General features: G+C 41.6%; 2 protein-coding genes across 8 annotated transcripts in view; one reads left to right on the top strand and one right to left on the bottom strand.

Moving 5' to 3' along the window:
- Positions 1-4,757, bottom strand: part of LOC125636962 (terminal uridylyltransferase 7) — a 51,562-nt gene extending 46,805 nt beyond the window's left edge. For 6 of the 7 annotated variants that reach the window (XR_012668551.1, XR_012668552.1, XR_012668553.1 and 3 more), the window contains exons 1-2: positions 4,638-4,757; positions 2,028-2,545 (exon numbers count right to left, since the gene is read on the bottom strand). Coding sequence is in view for 2 of the 7 variants with exons in the window: in XM_075128673.1 (XP_074984774.1) it covers positions 2,028-2,514 (487 nt within the window). In the remaining 5 variants the exon portion in view is untranslated. Of the gene's footprint in view, positions 1-2,027; positions 2,546-4,061; positions 4,440-4,637 lie in introns of those variants that run through there. The other variant, XR_012668554.1, reaches the window with a different exon arrangement.
- Positions 4,758-4,776: 19 nt separating this feature from the next.
- LOC142072173 (iron-sulfur cluster assembly 1 homolog, mitochondrial) lies at positions 4,777-14,920 on the top strand. Its single transcript, XM_075128675.1, has 4 exons — positions 4,777-4,963; positions 10,500-10,553; positions 12,909-13,014; positions 14,618-14,920. The coding sequence occupies exons 1-4, from the start codon at positions 4,883-4,885 to the stop codon at positions 14,764-14,766; spliced, it is 390 nt and encodes a 129-aa protein (XP_074984776.1). The 5' UTR covers positions 4,777-4,882; the 3' UTR covers positions 14,767-14,920.
- The last annotated feature ends 1,095 nt before the right edge of the window (positions 14,921-16,015 follow it).

Here is a 16,015-nt window from a genome sequence, read left to right as displayed (position 1 = left end):
GGCTATGCTGAGCTAACCCCCGGAGTAGACAGTGGTAGGTCAACGGAAGAATTCTTCTGTTCACCTAGCTACCGCCTCTCAGGGAGGTGAATTAACAACAGAGCTGTCAGAACCCCTCCCATCGCTGTAGCGAGTGTCTACACTGAAGTGCTATCGCTGTGCCACTGCCACGTTATAAGTGTAGACACAGCTAAAGCGTGCCACAAGGACTCAGTCAAAGCCAAGTCTACCTCAGGGTGCACTGTTGTCAACTAGTATTCAAGTTATCTAACTGCAAAGTACCATATTTAAAGCTTTCATACAGGAAACAATTTGTTACAGATCATTTATGCCAGTGGTTCTCAAACACTTTTTTTTTTTGGTGACCCCTTTCTAGGGTGACCAGATGTCCCGATTTTTGGGTCTTTTTCTTCTATAGGCTCCTATTACCTCCCCCCCCCCCATTCCGATTTGTCACATTTGCTGTCTGGACATCCTACCCCTTTCACACAGCAAGCCTCTGTCTGTGACAACCCCCCATCCCATAAATTTAAAATGGGGGCATTCATTTAATGGGGATCAGGGACGTCAGCCCCACTGAGCTGACAGCTCGCGACCCCCTTGTAGCCACCTTGCGACTCCCTGAGGGGTCACAACCCCCAGTTTGATGCATTTGTTTTATACAGAAGTATATTTGTTTTATATAAGTATGATTTTCTTGACATATTTGGAAGACCGTTGCGGTAACAGGACATAAGACAAATATCCAATTTAAATGAAAAAACAAAAACACCACCCCTTCTTCCTCCCACACACGACCTCAACAACTCAAAGAATTCTCTTTTAACCTTTTCCGTAGCAATGTTCTGGATCATCCTGATAAATGTCAAATGGCCTTCATTTCTTCTTCACGTCTCATTTTCCTCCATATTTTCAGATCTTTAGTTCTTCCATTACTGTTCCATTTCTCTCTTACTTCCCTTTTTTCCCTTTTTTCTTAATTCCCTTTTTATCAAGCTATTCTAGTTCTCACTCACTAGCACTGCGGCAACGGCACTGCAAATCTTTACATCAAGAAAGTTTAACAAAAGACAACGTCTAGATAGCAGCCCTCAGCATAGTTAAACTTTACAAGGTTTAGCACAAGAAAAAAAAACACACACACTCCTCACCCTTTTTGGGGCCGGGCAGGGCAGGGCAGCAGGGGAAGAATAGAGACAAGTCACTCATTCTTGTTCTTTTTAAACAACTAAAACCTTTCTAAGCATGCGGTTTACAGTGTCTCACCATCCAATTTAGTGCTTCTCTACTTGAAGGTCACTACGCTATCAGGATAACACTTTATGCCAAGACTGGTGAATATGTCTCTATAGTGTGGATCTTATTCTTCTCTCCTTACAGAGGAAAAGTTCCTATTCAAATCAGAATAAGCCCCCCCCTCCTATTTTACACAACACTGTAAGACTTTTACAGTTTTATTTTAAAGTTACAGATTGAAACACGTATAGAAGTTACCTGCATGAGAAGATAACATATTAAGTTAGCTATTTTCCACCTTGTCTTATTCCCATTTCCTTTTAACTTTTTTTAGCTAACTTACTGAACAAGTTGTAAGTTTACCATGTGGTCTTGCAGCAAGTAATGCCAATTACTTGTGCAATTTCTTCAACAATGCTTAAAGACTGGAGAGATTTATATCAAGTTGTATCTTGGAAAAATGAAAAATATTGAAGTTGCAGACTAGGACATCACACTTGTCGCTATATACTTGTCAAACGTTTATAAAGCGATTAACTTACCAAACCAACAAGATGGTTTCATAGTACGACCAGTTTATAAATACAATCTTTGTATCACATACTGTTACAATACTGCTTAAAATGCTGCCATTGAGTACAGAGGATACTTTGCAAGATAGAAGTGTTACGGAACAGAAATGGTTTTATTTAATTTTTTGCATTAACAGTGAACCTTAAAGTTGTACTTTCCGGACATATACACAGTAATCGATTTTACTTTAAAAACTATGTAAAAAATGTGTTCATTACCAGAGTTTCCTTTCTGTGTGTCTGACATTTCTTCATTTAAGTCTTTCTGAGGCAGTCTTCTTACATTTCTGCTTCCTGCACTTTCAACCTCATGAAGAGAGTCTTTTCTTGTCCTGTTAAGCACAGGAATCCGAACTGTAGATTTGTACTCTCTCCAGCTGTCTGAATTGCCACGATGGTCATTCGATATCCATTTCTTAATTTGGTCTTTTGGGGTATCATTTATCCTTACCCCTTGGTTGTGACCCATGTTTTTAAAAGAATTTGAGCTATTCAGAATACAATGTGGTCCTTTTCTGGGACTGTTTCCACAGTGAGCTTGTGTTCCCTTTTTCTTCGGAAAGCCTATATCTATTTTTTTGCCAGGTCCGTAATCATCCATGGCGTGGCAGTCCTGTTGTAAAGGGCTCCTCTTCAATTCCTCCTCATCTAAAACTCCCCACTCCTTTTTTCTTTTGGCAAAGCAAGGTTTTGCAGCATCTCCCATTGTAATTGCTGTTCAACAGAATACTTTGCACCTGGAGGGGAGAAAAAAAAAGGAGGTAGTTTCAAATAATCAACTGTTTAACAACAGATTCAAGAGGAATAAAAACGTAACAGGTTTAGGAAATGAGTAACTCATGGTTTTCCTCAGTACACATTGCGTATCTTATCAAGACTAAAGCTGGGCAATTTCTTTCCCGCAGTAAATTACAAATTGGCCAAAATATGAATTTATCAGGGCACCAAAGCTTTTTGCCGATATGGAAAATAGTTTTAACCAAAAATAATTTTTTTTGACATGATGAAACATTTTATTTCAACATTCATTTTGAAACAATGGTTTTTTCAATTTGCAATCAAAACTTGTTTGTTTTGACCTATCCACCTTTCCCGCTCCCCCCCCCCCTTTGCTTTTGGTGAGAAATCCACAAATAAGATCTATATAACTAAATGTCAAGCATTTACATTTTCTTTTTACTGTATTTCTTTATTCTGAATCAAAGCAATACTACTAATTTAATTTGAAACCGAACTGTGCCTGCCATCATATATATATTTTTTCAGGAAGCTGGAACTCAAATTTAAGACAACATTTTGAAGGGCTCAACCCAGGCATGAGTAAACAAAACACGTCACCCATCTGAAAACTATTAGGTTTAGCTATACCAGGACACACGAAGAGGAAGAAAAGGCCAGACGTACAAAGGTATATAGACATCTAAAATTCAAGACAGGCACTTTTGAAAAATCCAATGAGGCACCTAAGGTTATGTCTACACTTCAATAAAAAACCTGCGGCACTAAGTCACAGAGCCTAGGTCAGCTGACTCAGGCTTGCCGGGTTTGAGCAGCAGGGCTAAAAATTGCGGTTTCCGTGTTCAGGCTGCAACCTGAGCTCTGAGACGACTCTCCCCCCCGGCCTATGCACCGCAATTTTATAGCCTTGCAGGCTGAGCTGCAGGAGCAGCTGTGGCCATGCTGTGGGGCTTTTATCACAGTGAAGATGTACCCTGGGTGAGTTAGCTTCCCAATTGGCAAAAAGAAAAGGAGTACTTGTAGCACCTTAGAGATTAACAAATTGGGACTTACATGACTAACCTGCTGAAGTGCTTTCATAAAGCCTGCTAGGCCCTACACCGGCATCTTTAGGAACCTAAAGACATCTGTACATCTGACCCTAAGTTTTTAATTCTCTCTCTCTCTCTCTCTCTCATATATTTTATGAAACTTTCTATAAATAAGACTAGGTTATTTTCAAATGAAGTGCTTGAAACCACACAGACATTGCACTTAAAAGGAAGGCATAATAAAGTAGGCCAATGCCTAGATGGGTGTACTGGTACTAAATCCATAATTACACAGTGTTGTGGAGCTCCACAATTGCTACTGGATAAGGGGAGAGTTTTACACCCTTCAAGATAATCTATGGTGGGTGGGGAAAGTTAACCAAGAATCAGCTATGCAGCTATATATTAGTGATCGAACAACACGGTTTATAATTGTCCCGGGAAAACCCAACAACAAGGGAAGGTTATGAAATGCACCACGCACACAGGGAGGAAGCTCAGAGTCAAAGTACAGGACGGGATTTGCCCACGAGGCTGAGCTGTCAAACCGCCGCTGCTTCCTGGCAGGGTGCGCCAGCCTTTGGGTTTCCTCTCCGCCCCCGCCGGACCTCACGGGCTCCAGCAAGGACAGGGGACACGCCAGCCCCGCTCGCACCGGGCGGCCCTGTCCCAGACACTCGCGCTGCGAACTGCCGACCCCGCGAGGCCGCCAGACCAGGCCGGCAGCGAGGGGGGCCCGCGGCCCCGGGGGAGCCGGTCCCCGCAGCGCTCAGGAACTCAGGGGCCCGGCCCGGCCCCTCCTCCTGTGTCTGCCCCGGCACGGGGTTCCCCGGAGACTCCCAGGAGCCGCGGGGCAGCGAGACAGGCCGGGCGGCAGGTGGTGGGGGGAGGGGGGGAGTAGGAACATTGGACTCGGGGGGCGGGGGACGCAGCTCCCCAGTCACCGCGGGGCGGGCGGGCGGGGGGGGGAGGTGTCAGGCTCGCGCGCCCGGAAGCCCAACGGTCGTGGGAAGGGCTCGGGGGAGGCCTCCGCCGCCGCGGCCCCGGGAAGGACACTCACCCTCGGCCCTTCCGGTTATTGCTCCCTCTTCATTGTGCCGACTCGAGGCGGAAGCGCCTGAAGCCCTGCACAAACCCGTCCGGCCAGCCCTTCCGGAAACCCTCCCCCATTCCGTCATCGCGCACCTTCCCCTGCCCGGCGCGTAGCGATGACGTCACACGCCGGCCGCCATGACACCGGAGGCAAACTAGAACGCATTGCCCTGGGCCCATGGACAGCAGAAGAGGACGGGGTTGAGGGGCGGAATGGCCTCCTCGGTGGTCCGCGCCACGGTCCGGGCCGTGAGCAAGAGGAAGATACAGGCCACCCGGGCCGCCCTTACTCTGGTGAGTAACGCGGGGGGTTGCGCTGCGCCCGCGACGGCTGTTAGCCCCGGGGCCAGGTCTGTGGGGCCGCGGCGGGGCGGTGAGCGGAGCCCGTTCCGGCGGGCGGGGGGTCGCTTCTCCGGGCGATGGCTGTGCAGCCCCCTCCCGTGGTGAAGGCGGTTCCGTGGCCTGGCCTGAGCAGCACTCCCGCGGGGGCGGTGAGGGAGCAAATGACCGGAGCCCCCTCCCGGCCGCGCCGTTCGCCGGCGGGCTCGGCCAGGCGCTCTCGCTTGGGTCGCAGGTGAGAGCTGGGGCGCGCGCGGTGGGATGAATCCTGGGGCGCCGACTGTCGAGGTTTCATTGCGAGGTTGGCGATATTTGATGTTTTTCGGAAAGCCCCTGCTCCTGGAATCACGAGATTACACGAGACTCTTGGCTTTCACTTACCTTTAAAGGAGCCTTCACCTCTCGGGGTTAGGCAGGAAAGCTTGAACGGGGCAAGTGAACGCACGGTAAGGGCTCAGGAACTAGAAGACACACAACAAGATCCCTGTATAGAAATACACTCACAAGCACAAATGTATGTTTCCAACCTCCAATTTCAAACCAGTCTTGTGATTTTTACGAGACTGACTCACTATTTTGAATGTTAGGAGTTGGCAAAATTGTTACCTCCCGTTACAATTCAAGAATCTCTCGCTGATGCCACCTACTCAGCCGTACAGGGATGTCGCCTGTGCTCTGGCTGAGATATTACAGTATGTTAACAAGGGGGCATGGGAAGAAGCTGTGGTGCTGATAAGTCAACTGTACCAATGTTCACACAGATCCGCCCTGTGTTTCTCTCTACCCATCTGCACAAGTACAATCAAGATTCTTTTAATCCGTGATTGCCCTATCGAAATGTACCTCTCAAGTGGCCCCTGGCTTACATGGCACTTTACATTTAGGGTACTTTCCTTGTGCTGTGTGCTAATAAGGCCCCCATTGGACTGCTTGTAATGTGTTTGCATAAGTACCTATAAATAGGTAAGATTTATACTTATGACCACCCATTGCATTTTTTCTTTTGATGTCATGTCAGAAAAGATCTCTACGGCATGTCGTCATCTAAAAATGCAGAAAAAAGGCTCAGAGAAGGGCACTGAAATGAGCAGGCACACTTGTGAATGAGGGGACTTCTGATACAAGGACTAGTTTCTTTAGAAAAGACAAGAGTAAGAAGACCAATGATAGAAATGAAAGAGACAGGGGCCTACTTAGATGTTCTTATGTATCCTTCCCCCCACAGTATATAGGGTGGCACTTGATGGATTAAAAAAGAAGAAAACTTAGGACCTAATTCTCCACTCCATTGACCATTCTGTCTCTCTCGTTCATGGCGTCTGCAGAGCAACATTCTAGTAATATAATTGTTGGTCCGTCAGCCATTTCCCAGTCTCCTCAGAAGGTGAAAGATGACTTTCATGCAGTCCCTGCTGTGAAGTGATAAACCGTGACTAACAGCCACTAAACTTTGACTGTCAACCTCCCAGTCAAAAGAGCAACAAAATAAGCACAGAAAGTGCTCATTCTAAAACAAGGGTTGTATGCAGATAATCGAGTGTAGAAATTGGCCTTCAAAATTGACAAAAGGAGTATGATTATTAAATTACATGCTTAACTTGTAGAACTCACATGCCACAGGCTATTATTGAGCTACTTGATCAGTGAGACTTATAACTGGACACTTGTAAATTAAAGGGGGAAACTATATTAACATCTGCAGTGTTGCATCTCCAAAAATAAGGAAATACAAAATTAGTAGGGCTGGCAAGCAATTAAAAACGTTAATTGTGATTAATCTCACGATTTAAAAAATTAATCTCGATTAATTGCGTGATTGATCGTACTGTTAATAGTAGAATACCATTTATTGACATATTTTTGGATGTTTTCTACATTTTCAAATATATTGATTTCAGTTACAACACAGAACACAAAGTGTACAGTGCTCGCTTTATATTTATTTTTGATTACAAATATGTGTGCTATAAAAAACAAAAGAAATACTTTTCAAATCACCTCAGTCAAGTACTGTAATACAATCTCTTTATCGTTAAACTTGAACTTACAAATAACTGCATTCAAAAATAAAACAATGTAAAACTTTGGAACCTACAAGTCTATTCAATCGTACTTCTTGTTCAGTCAGTCAGACAAACAAGTTTGGTTGCATTTGCAGGAGATAATGCTGCTCGCTTCTTGTTGACAATGTCACTTGAAAGTGAGAACAGGAGTTCACGTGGCACTGTTGTAGCCGGTGTCACAATGTGCCAGATGCGTTAAAGATTCATATGTCCTTTCATGCTTCAACCACCATTCCAAAAGCAATGCATCCATGCTAATGAGGAGTTCTGCTCAATAACCGTCCAAAGCAGTGCAGACTGTTCACTTTTATCATCTGAGTCGGATGCCACCAGCAGACAGTTGATTTTCTCTTTTGGTGGTTCGCGTTGTGTAGTTTCCAAATTGGAGTGTTGTTCTTTTAAGACTTCTGCAAGCATGCTCCACACCTCATCTCTCTCATATTTTGGAAGGCACTTCAGGTTCTTAAACCTTGGGTCGAGTGATGTAGCTATCTTTAGAAATCTCACATTGGTACCTTCTTTGCATTTTGTCAAATCTGCAGTGAAAGCAAGTTCTTAAAATGAACACGTCCTGAGTCGTCATCTGAGACTGCTATAACATGAAATATATAGCAGAATGCGGGTAAAAAGCCTCTCCCCCAAGAAGTTCAATCACAAATTTAATTAACGCATTATTCGTTTAACGAGCGTCATCAGCATGGAAGCATGTCCTCTGGAATGGTGGCCGAAGCATGAAGGGGTATACGAGCGTTTAGTATATTTGGCACGTAAATACCTTGCAATGACGGCTACAGTAGTGCCATATGAATGCCTGTTCTCACTTTCAGGTGACATTTGAAATAAGAAGCAGGCAGCATTATCTCCCGTAAATGTAAACAAACTTCTTTGTCTTAGTGATTGGCTGAACGAGAAGTAGGACTTGTAGGCTCTAAAGTTTGACGTAGTTTTGTTTTTGAGTGCAGTTACGGAACAAAAAAAATCTACATTTGTAAGTTGCACTTTCACAATAAAGAGATTGCATTATGGTATTGTATGAGATGTATTGACAAATACTATTTCTTTTGTTTCTCATTTTACAGTGCAGATATTTGTAATAATAAATAATAATATAAAGTGAGCACTGTACGCTTTTGTATTCTGTGTTGTAATTGAAATCAATATATTTGAACATGTAGTAAAACATCCAAAAATATTTAATAAATTTCAATTCGTATTTTATTGTGTCTGAGGTGGTTGCTGGATCTTGAGGTAATGTGGTGATCCGTAGGTTTCTCGTGTAATGTCGTTTGTAGGGTTCCATTGTTGAAACTAATGATGGTGTACAGGAAGTTGATGCTGGTGTGGGGAATGATATGGGAGTGTTGATGCTGATGTGGGAGTGTTCTTGAGAGAGTTGGATGGGGATGGATGGTGATGGTTGAAGTTGCGGTGGAAACCTGAAGGAGTTTAGGTCTTCTGTCCAGACGATGAAAATATTATCAATCTATCTCGGGTACATCGCTGGTTTCATGATCAATGATCTTGCACTCATAACCATACGTATGTCTTTTGTAGGTTTGTTTTTTTAAATTAAAATAAACTTCTAGTGGTTATCTGTGACCGTTACTGGCAAGAATATAATATGAATCCAAAGGACTGTTGGGGCATAAACTGATTTCCAGCTCGGGTCAAGAAATTTCCCTTCAGCATATAAATTAACCTTGGAAAAATTAGTCAGAAGACTTATCTGAATAGCTGCCAACACTCCAAGTGCATACAGGATTTGGGGGACAGGCTTGGAAGGAATTGATTAAAAATTCACAGATTAGAGATGTAATAGCTTTACCCCTCAAAACTAAGACACAAAATGGTTTTAACTTCAGAACTCTTCAGTGCACGATCTGCTCGCTTGGGCTGTGTGCTGAGATCAGGACATGAGACTTAGTTGATGATTTTATCCGATTCAGAAGGAAAACTGCATCAGAGTTCAGTTATTTCGACTTCAGAAGGTTATCATCACAACTATAAAAGGAAGATTTTTTTTTTTATTTATTTTTTTTTTTAATGAAAACTAAACTTCTGTAGAAACTGCCCCCTATTTTCACCATGGAAATTTCCTGCTCACCATTGATAAGTGAGAGAATGCATTTGTCAGTTTTGGCTTTATTATGGTAGATTTATACCATTATGAGGGCTTATATTTTCCTTTGCATTAGCTGCCAATCTTCACTGTGGAAGACATGCTACTGATGTGTTTCTTCTCTGGTATTGCAATTCCTGTGTTTCCCTGGTGATTGAACATCAGACAACTTGCAGGTGTACAAAGTAGACTTCTTTGATGGCTTTATTTGTTTCTGAAGCCAGTTCTCTGGCACCTAGACCTTGATAAGACTGATTTGTGCAGAGCCAGGGTCTGGCTAGCTTCCCATAGAAACACTGTCAGATTAAAGATCATAGTTTAAACACAAGAAAACTTATTTTGTTATCTTAAACTGAAAGCATTTCAAAATTTTCAGTCTCGTGATCTCTTTAGTTCTTCTGACATTTCACTCAGATTGGGCAGTGAAGGCATATTAACATTTTCTGGGTTTTATGCACTAGCATGATATTGCAGATATGGTTGCAAAGTTAACAAAAAAAATCTTGTGACAAACTTTTCTTGAGAAGTTTCTCAATTTTCAGTATTGTATTTTTCAAAAAGAGAATTTAAATTTTAGTCCCAAACTTCCTGTGATGTATTCATTTATTATCTACAAATGTGTTGTCTGTCTGGTGGGAGGCAGGGGGCTATTTGATCTTCTTTACATTATGGTTCAGCTTGTGGTGAAGTTAATTTATAAACTGCCCTTTTCAGTAAATCCTCATGTGCATTAAACAGGCTAATTCTATGAGACCTTGTCTACACTAAAGGGAAAAGTCGATCTAAGCTACACAGTTTGAGTTACATGAATAGCGTAACTCAAATCGACATAGCTTAGATCTACTTACAGTGGGGTCCACACAACACGACGTCGACGGGAGATGGTCTTCCGTTGACTCCCCTTACTCTTCTCAATCAGGTGGAGTACATTAGTGGACGGAAGAGCGATCGGCGGTCGATTTAGCGGGTCTTCCTTAGACCCGTTAAATCAACCGCTGATGCATCTATCACCGCAGCATAGATCCTCCGGTAAGTGTAGACAAGTCCTGCGTCTACATCTGACAGACAGCTTAAAATTATGCAATTTAGGGTGTTAATTGTGGTTTGTAACTGAAAAACACAACAAGTTGAATGGCTAGTTTATACTCTCGCTAGTGACACCAATGCTAGCGAGAGGTGGACTTCTAACGTGCGGGAGGAGAAGCTGAACTGAAAACTTGAAAGCTGTGAAGCTGAAATGAAACAGTGCTTTTATTTGCAATGGACAGTAGAAGCAGGGAAAAGTTAATAAAATCTCTTTATTTTTCAGACTCCGTCAGCTGTACATAAGATCAAACAGCTTCTTAAAGATAAACCTGAGCATGTAAGTACAAATGGAAGGCACTCTTGTACGCTATTCTAATATTTTTAGCTTACCTTATGGAGAGCACTCTTAATTAGTATTATACTAGCAGCTGTCCTGTGAAGTACTTGTGATCAGTGTAAAACAATGCAGCTTGAAACAATCACTGTGGACGATATATAGACATGAGATCTTCCTTTATTTTTTTAATAAATGCATTTATCCAACAAGCTTTATTTTCATGTACAAAAATCAAATGAGGTGGCGGGAAATGACTATAATGACAATAAGTCAACTGTCATAATCTTTGAGACAGATTAAACTCCAGCATGTTTTCCTTAAAGGTTTAACAAGTTTTTAATGTATGTCCATACTACCACTTTAATGAAACTAGTCTAATCTGTTGATGCTAGTAAGGTAACGATTTCCTAGTATGACCAGAGATCTCCAACTATTGATGTGAAGGTATTCTTCAAATAATTTTATGAAACTTTTGAATTTCTCAAAGCAGGATTATTTTGTTGTGAAGTATGTTATGTCCTTTTAATGTTGCCCCTTCTGACCTGAGGGTTAGCCAGTATTTGGGGTTTTGCTTGTTTCCGTTAGGAGAAGACATTGATGCTACTAGTCAGGTATTTCTTTGGTGTGATCCTGTTTATTTACAAGAATGTACACAAAGTCCTGTTTCTCTGAACACAGTGAAAACAAACAGCAAGTGTTTTCCTTACTCAGAGATCCAAGTCTACTCCAACAAGTACTATGCCCAAAAGGAAGTCTGTCTCTTATTTTCTTACCAGGGCCACTCTCACGACTACTTCTCTCACTTTCTGTTTATCACACACACAACTACAACTTGTCAAGTCCCTCGTCCCTGTGTTTGTAACTAGACCCAAGAAACCCTCTTAGCTCACATGGTTTAGCTTCTGCTCGACTTTGCCACGTGGCCATTGCCGTGGGTGGTGGCTTGCTTGTTTCCAGCTATCGCTACATATGGGGCATTTAATTGTTATATGCCTGTCAGTTTTTACAAGGTCTGTGATTGTCATAAATTAAAGATCTTGTTGGTGGCAGCCATTAACACTGTCCAACACAATACTACATAATTATGAATAAGGGAGGAAAGGAAATGATCTGTATAATTAAAGATTTTATGTGTAGGGTACAATGTGGCTGTTTGGAATAGACAGTGTCACTGTGCAGAGTGTTTTCTGGTCCACATGTCCCTGGCAACTTCTCCTCAACAGTTGTTTATGCAGATGTTCTTTTGGTCTGATCTACATATGGTTAGTAGTTAGAATATATTGACTGAATTATGAGTCAGTATGGCTTGCTGGGTCAATGTAGAGCAGATGTTAAAAATGGGAAGGGCTGAGTGGTAATATGGCTAATGAAAATTGCAATCCATGTAACTTTTTAGTATATTGTGAAATGGAGGTTATCTCCACTAAGCAGCATAGCAATGCTGTGAAAATGTAACTGTATTTGGCTCAGCCTCAAACTTGCCAGCATTACATAAATTGTTTCAATTGCTCCTACAATGAGGAGAAGTAAGCGCCGGCCTGCAGCTCATTGCAACAGGCATAGAGAAGATCCTGTACTATGATTTTTACTGGGCGGGATGAGAGCCGGGTGAGAGAATTTGGAATGCAGCACATTAAGCTCTAGAACTGGCTTCCTTTCTGTGGTGAGTGTGTGTTCAAGTTGTAAAGTGCTGTGGACGGACAGTACTGTATAATGATAAACGGTCTCATTTGAAGTTGTAAAACCATTTGGCTTTGAAGCAAGATTTTCTCATCCAAACTGTTTATAAGGCCAAACGCCTACAAGGGTGCCAACAGTTTTATTATTGAATTACATTAGAACGCCATTTTTACACACTGTAGGTCTTTGTCCACAATAGGAACACTTATGTGTGTAGCTTTCCACTATTGCAGCACTGCGTGTGATAGCAAAAGTAGACGGGAAGTTGTAGTGTAGGCAGGGCTTAGGCTAACCCTGACAATATGATGGTAGAAGTGCCTCTGCTCCGTTGACCTTTTCACCACTATTACAACCACTAGTGTAGAATTATAGGTATCAATTGTACCGGTGTACTGCATAGGAGTTAGGCCTCAGTTTGAGTACATATTATGCATTTTATAACTTAAAAGTTCGGACTCACTTTTCTAGACAGTCCGTACCAAAAAAAAGAAGGAAAGAAACCCAAAACATTTTGGCTCTTCAGTCTTAAAATGAATTCCTCCTAATTTTAACCCTAGATGACGGGGGGAAACATTGAGTGGTAGCTATCGAGTTGATTCGTTCACTGAGTTTCCAACTCTCTGCTGGCACACTATAAATTTAAATAAAAGTGACTAAAAGTGTCTTATATTTCAGGTAGGTGTGAAAGTTGGAGTCCGTACAAGGGGGTGTAATGGACTTTCGTACACGTTAGAATATACAAAAACAAAAGGCAACTCCGATGAAGAAGTAGTTCAAGATGGTGAGTGTTTATTTGTTCTTATCTATTTGAAGCAGTAAAAAGGAGGAGAGGGCAGGTGCAGAATAACTTGATTACTAAACTTCCAAACTATAATGGAGTAGAGACAGGCTAGAATTTACTAGCTGCATGAAGTTACTGAGAGAAATCCTTGGATACCCTAGTAGGAATTGCTGTTGCTGTCCCTTTAAATTCCATTGTAAAAGTACCCACTTGTTAAAACTTCCTGGATTAAATTTAAATACTGCTAGCACAGAGGGTACAAATTGCATCCTTTTTCCTCCCCACCATATGTCCAGGCTGTACCATGGGTTGGAGTTCTCCAAGGCCTGGGAGGCTATGTTTACATCTGGTGGTGGGGTGGCAGCTTTAAGTTAAGGCTCGGATATCATAGGATCCTCCTTGTGAAGGTTGCTTAGTGGAGCACATCCTCCAGCAGGCTCTAGTCACAAGCACTTCTTTGTCAGCACAGCCTACTTCTTTTGGCTAACCTTGGAGGCTCCAGGCCCCTGGGGTTGCTGCATCCCTGGGTTAGATTGATATACACTGGTACTGAATATACTAAAATGAAACAAAGGACCTTCCAAAAGCCACTGCTTTTATATAAACTAAAGGATTCTCATCTTTGGTTTATCATTATTGGTATTGTTTTTTATTTCTTCATCTACAAAGCCAAATTGGCTTATTAAAATGAGCAATCATAAATAGTCTATAAATCAAAACTGCAGTCTTAATGTTCAACATCCTGCAGCCTGTGAAACTTCTGTTTGCTATTGGAAAAGGCAGGATTTCCAGGTGTTAAGACTTCAGAAGCATTAATTCCTAGCCCTGATCATTTATAGTATATTGGATGGATCTTACACCTCCCACTAGTACAGAACTAAATATTGCTAGTAATTCAGCTTCACCCATATAACTTTGGCAAGGGGAAGGATAGTCCATTTGAGAAGGAAATAAGAAAATACTTTTGAGGCAGGTTTTCTTTAAAAAGTCAGCAGCTTGAAAGCAGCACAGAGCTTTGGACTGTTAGTAATGCCAATAGAAATGGATTAATGAACATAATTCATAGACACCAAGGTCAGAAGGGTTCAATGTGATCATCTAGTCTGACCTCCTGTATAACACGGGCCATAGAACTTCCCCAAAATAATTCCTACATCATATGTCTGTCTTTTAAAAAAAAATCCAATCTTGATTTAACAATTGTCAGTGACGGTGAATCCACCATGGCCCTTTAAGTTGTTCCAAGGGTTAATTACTCTCACTATTAAAAATTTACATCTTATTTTCAGTCTGTGGGAGTGTCAAAGCTGCACTTTTATTGCACAGTTACACAATTACGTTGGCATGACCCCTCATGAAGTGTAAATAAATATACCTTAATATCAGTACTCAACCATTTACAGATAGTAATCTCAACTTGTGTTCTGTAGCAGAGGCAAGAAAAGGATGAATATCCTGGAAGTAGTAAGAAAATGCAGCAATAATTTCACTGACAGACCTCAGTTTTTAGCTTCATTTTATATCAGTTATCTACCAGATGGTACTGTAATACAAGACCTTTGTCAGATTACATAACAGTTGTTTTGTTTTTGTCCCATTCTAGGAGTCAGAGTGTTTATTGAAAAGAAAGCACAGCTGACACTTCTAGGAACTGAAATGGACTATGTGGAAGACAAACTATCCAGTGAATTTGTCTTCAATAACCCAAACATCAAAGGCACTTGTGGCTGTGGAGAAAGCTTTAACATCTGAAATCTCAGGAGTATTACCTTGGCTTTTAACACCATGAAACACTTCTTCATAAGTGTGACTTTCTAAAGCTGTTGCATTTCTTCCAGGTTTTTAGGCTTTGTAAAATGTGTCTGCGTTTCAAGGAAAATAAAGTGAATGCATTTGGGAAATGTAACCTGTGTGTTGAATTTCAGCCCTGGTATATTTATTCAGTCATTTGGGGTGAATTGGGCTCTGGATGGTCAGAACAGCAAGGTGCACTAGCACTTCTGTGTTTTCATATGTGAAGGGAAATAAATCTCAATATTTCTCCTTTTCTTGTCATTTCCCTCTCCTTCACCCCTGCCAGCCACCCAAAAAGTGTTCTCTGAGAACACACGGCCTGTGCATTCTGCTTTAATTAGAAGAAAACTATAAGACTGTATATGTATGAATAGGCTTCAGAATTAACTTACCTTCTTTTGTGTGTGTTTTCTTTTTAAATGAGTGTATGTATCTGACAGAGGTTTCCAATGTCTTCACCCCTTGATACTTTGAGCATGGCTTTACTAGTGATCTGTTCTCCAAGGAAAATTAATAAGCTCTAAAAGGGAGGAAATCTTGCCTCCTTGTGCTCAAATTTTCATGTTATGTCACCAACCGTGGCTGTATCTTGGAATGAGCTAATTCAAGTCTCCAAAGTTGTGCTCACCCTTGCATTTTGAGTTATCTGATTCCCTATATAAATGTTTTCCTTTCCTTGTAGCAAGCACAATCTCCTTGCTGCAGCCAGGAAGACAAGCGGTGTGGTATTCAAAAATAATGTTGCATCTTCAACTGTTTGAATGTTAAGGCAGAATGTGCTCAGGCCTCCTTTTCCCAAACCCCATATTTCTGTCTTTGCCCCCAGTTGACCAAGACAGCAAAATTCCTAAACTGCTTCCAACCCAGGTCCTCGCTTTTTGCAGTACATGTACGTATTCCCCCTATGCTGTTTGGTCACCCAACAAGGAAATTGTTTTATGATGATGGAAGGAATTTTGTCACTTTCCTGTGGTCATATTCATGACTTTCTGTCACAGCTTGAATCTCATTGGTAACTTGAGTAGATGTTAGGTTTTCCCATGTCAAGTTGACTCTAAATTCTGTTCAACAGTTGTTTGGGGTGAAGGTAATTTTATAAAAGGTAAATTTCACTGTAGTTTAAAAAACAGTTCAGAATCTTTATGACTTGTATAAAAACAATGAAATTAGTTCTTTTGTTAAACTGACACTGGCATTAATTTAAAGG

Source organism: Caretta caretta, chromosome 5 (assembly GCF_965140235.1).
Source record: "Caretta caretta isolate rCarCar2 chromosome 5, rCarCar1.hap1, whole genome shotgun sequence".
Classification (NCBI taxonomy): Eukaryota; Metazoa; Chordata; order Testudines; family Cheloniidae; genus Caretta; species Caretta caretta.
Note: the sequence above shows the minus strand (reverse complement) of the source record. Positions and strands in the feature narration are given on the sequence as shown.

What these genes read in the sequence shown, in the direction of transcription:
- LOC142072173 (XM_075128675.1), top strand. Translation starts at nt 4,883, where the DNA reads ATGGCCTCCTCGGTGGTCCGCGCCACGGTCCGGGCCGTGAGCAAGAGG. An exon ending in CCCGGGCCGCCCTTACTCTG is followed by an intron (nt 4,964 to 10,499) that starts GTGAGTAACGCG and finishes TTTATTTTTCAG; the next exon opens with ACTCCGTCAGCTGTACATAA. An exon ending in TGAAGAAGTAGTTCAAGATG is followed by an intron (nt 13,015 to 14,617) that starts GTGAGTGTTTAT and finishes GTCCCATTCTAG; the next exon opens with GAGTCAGAGTGTTTATTGAA.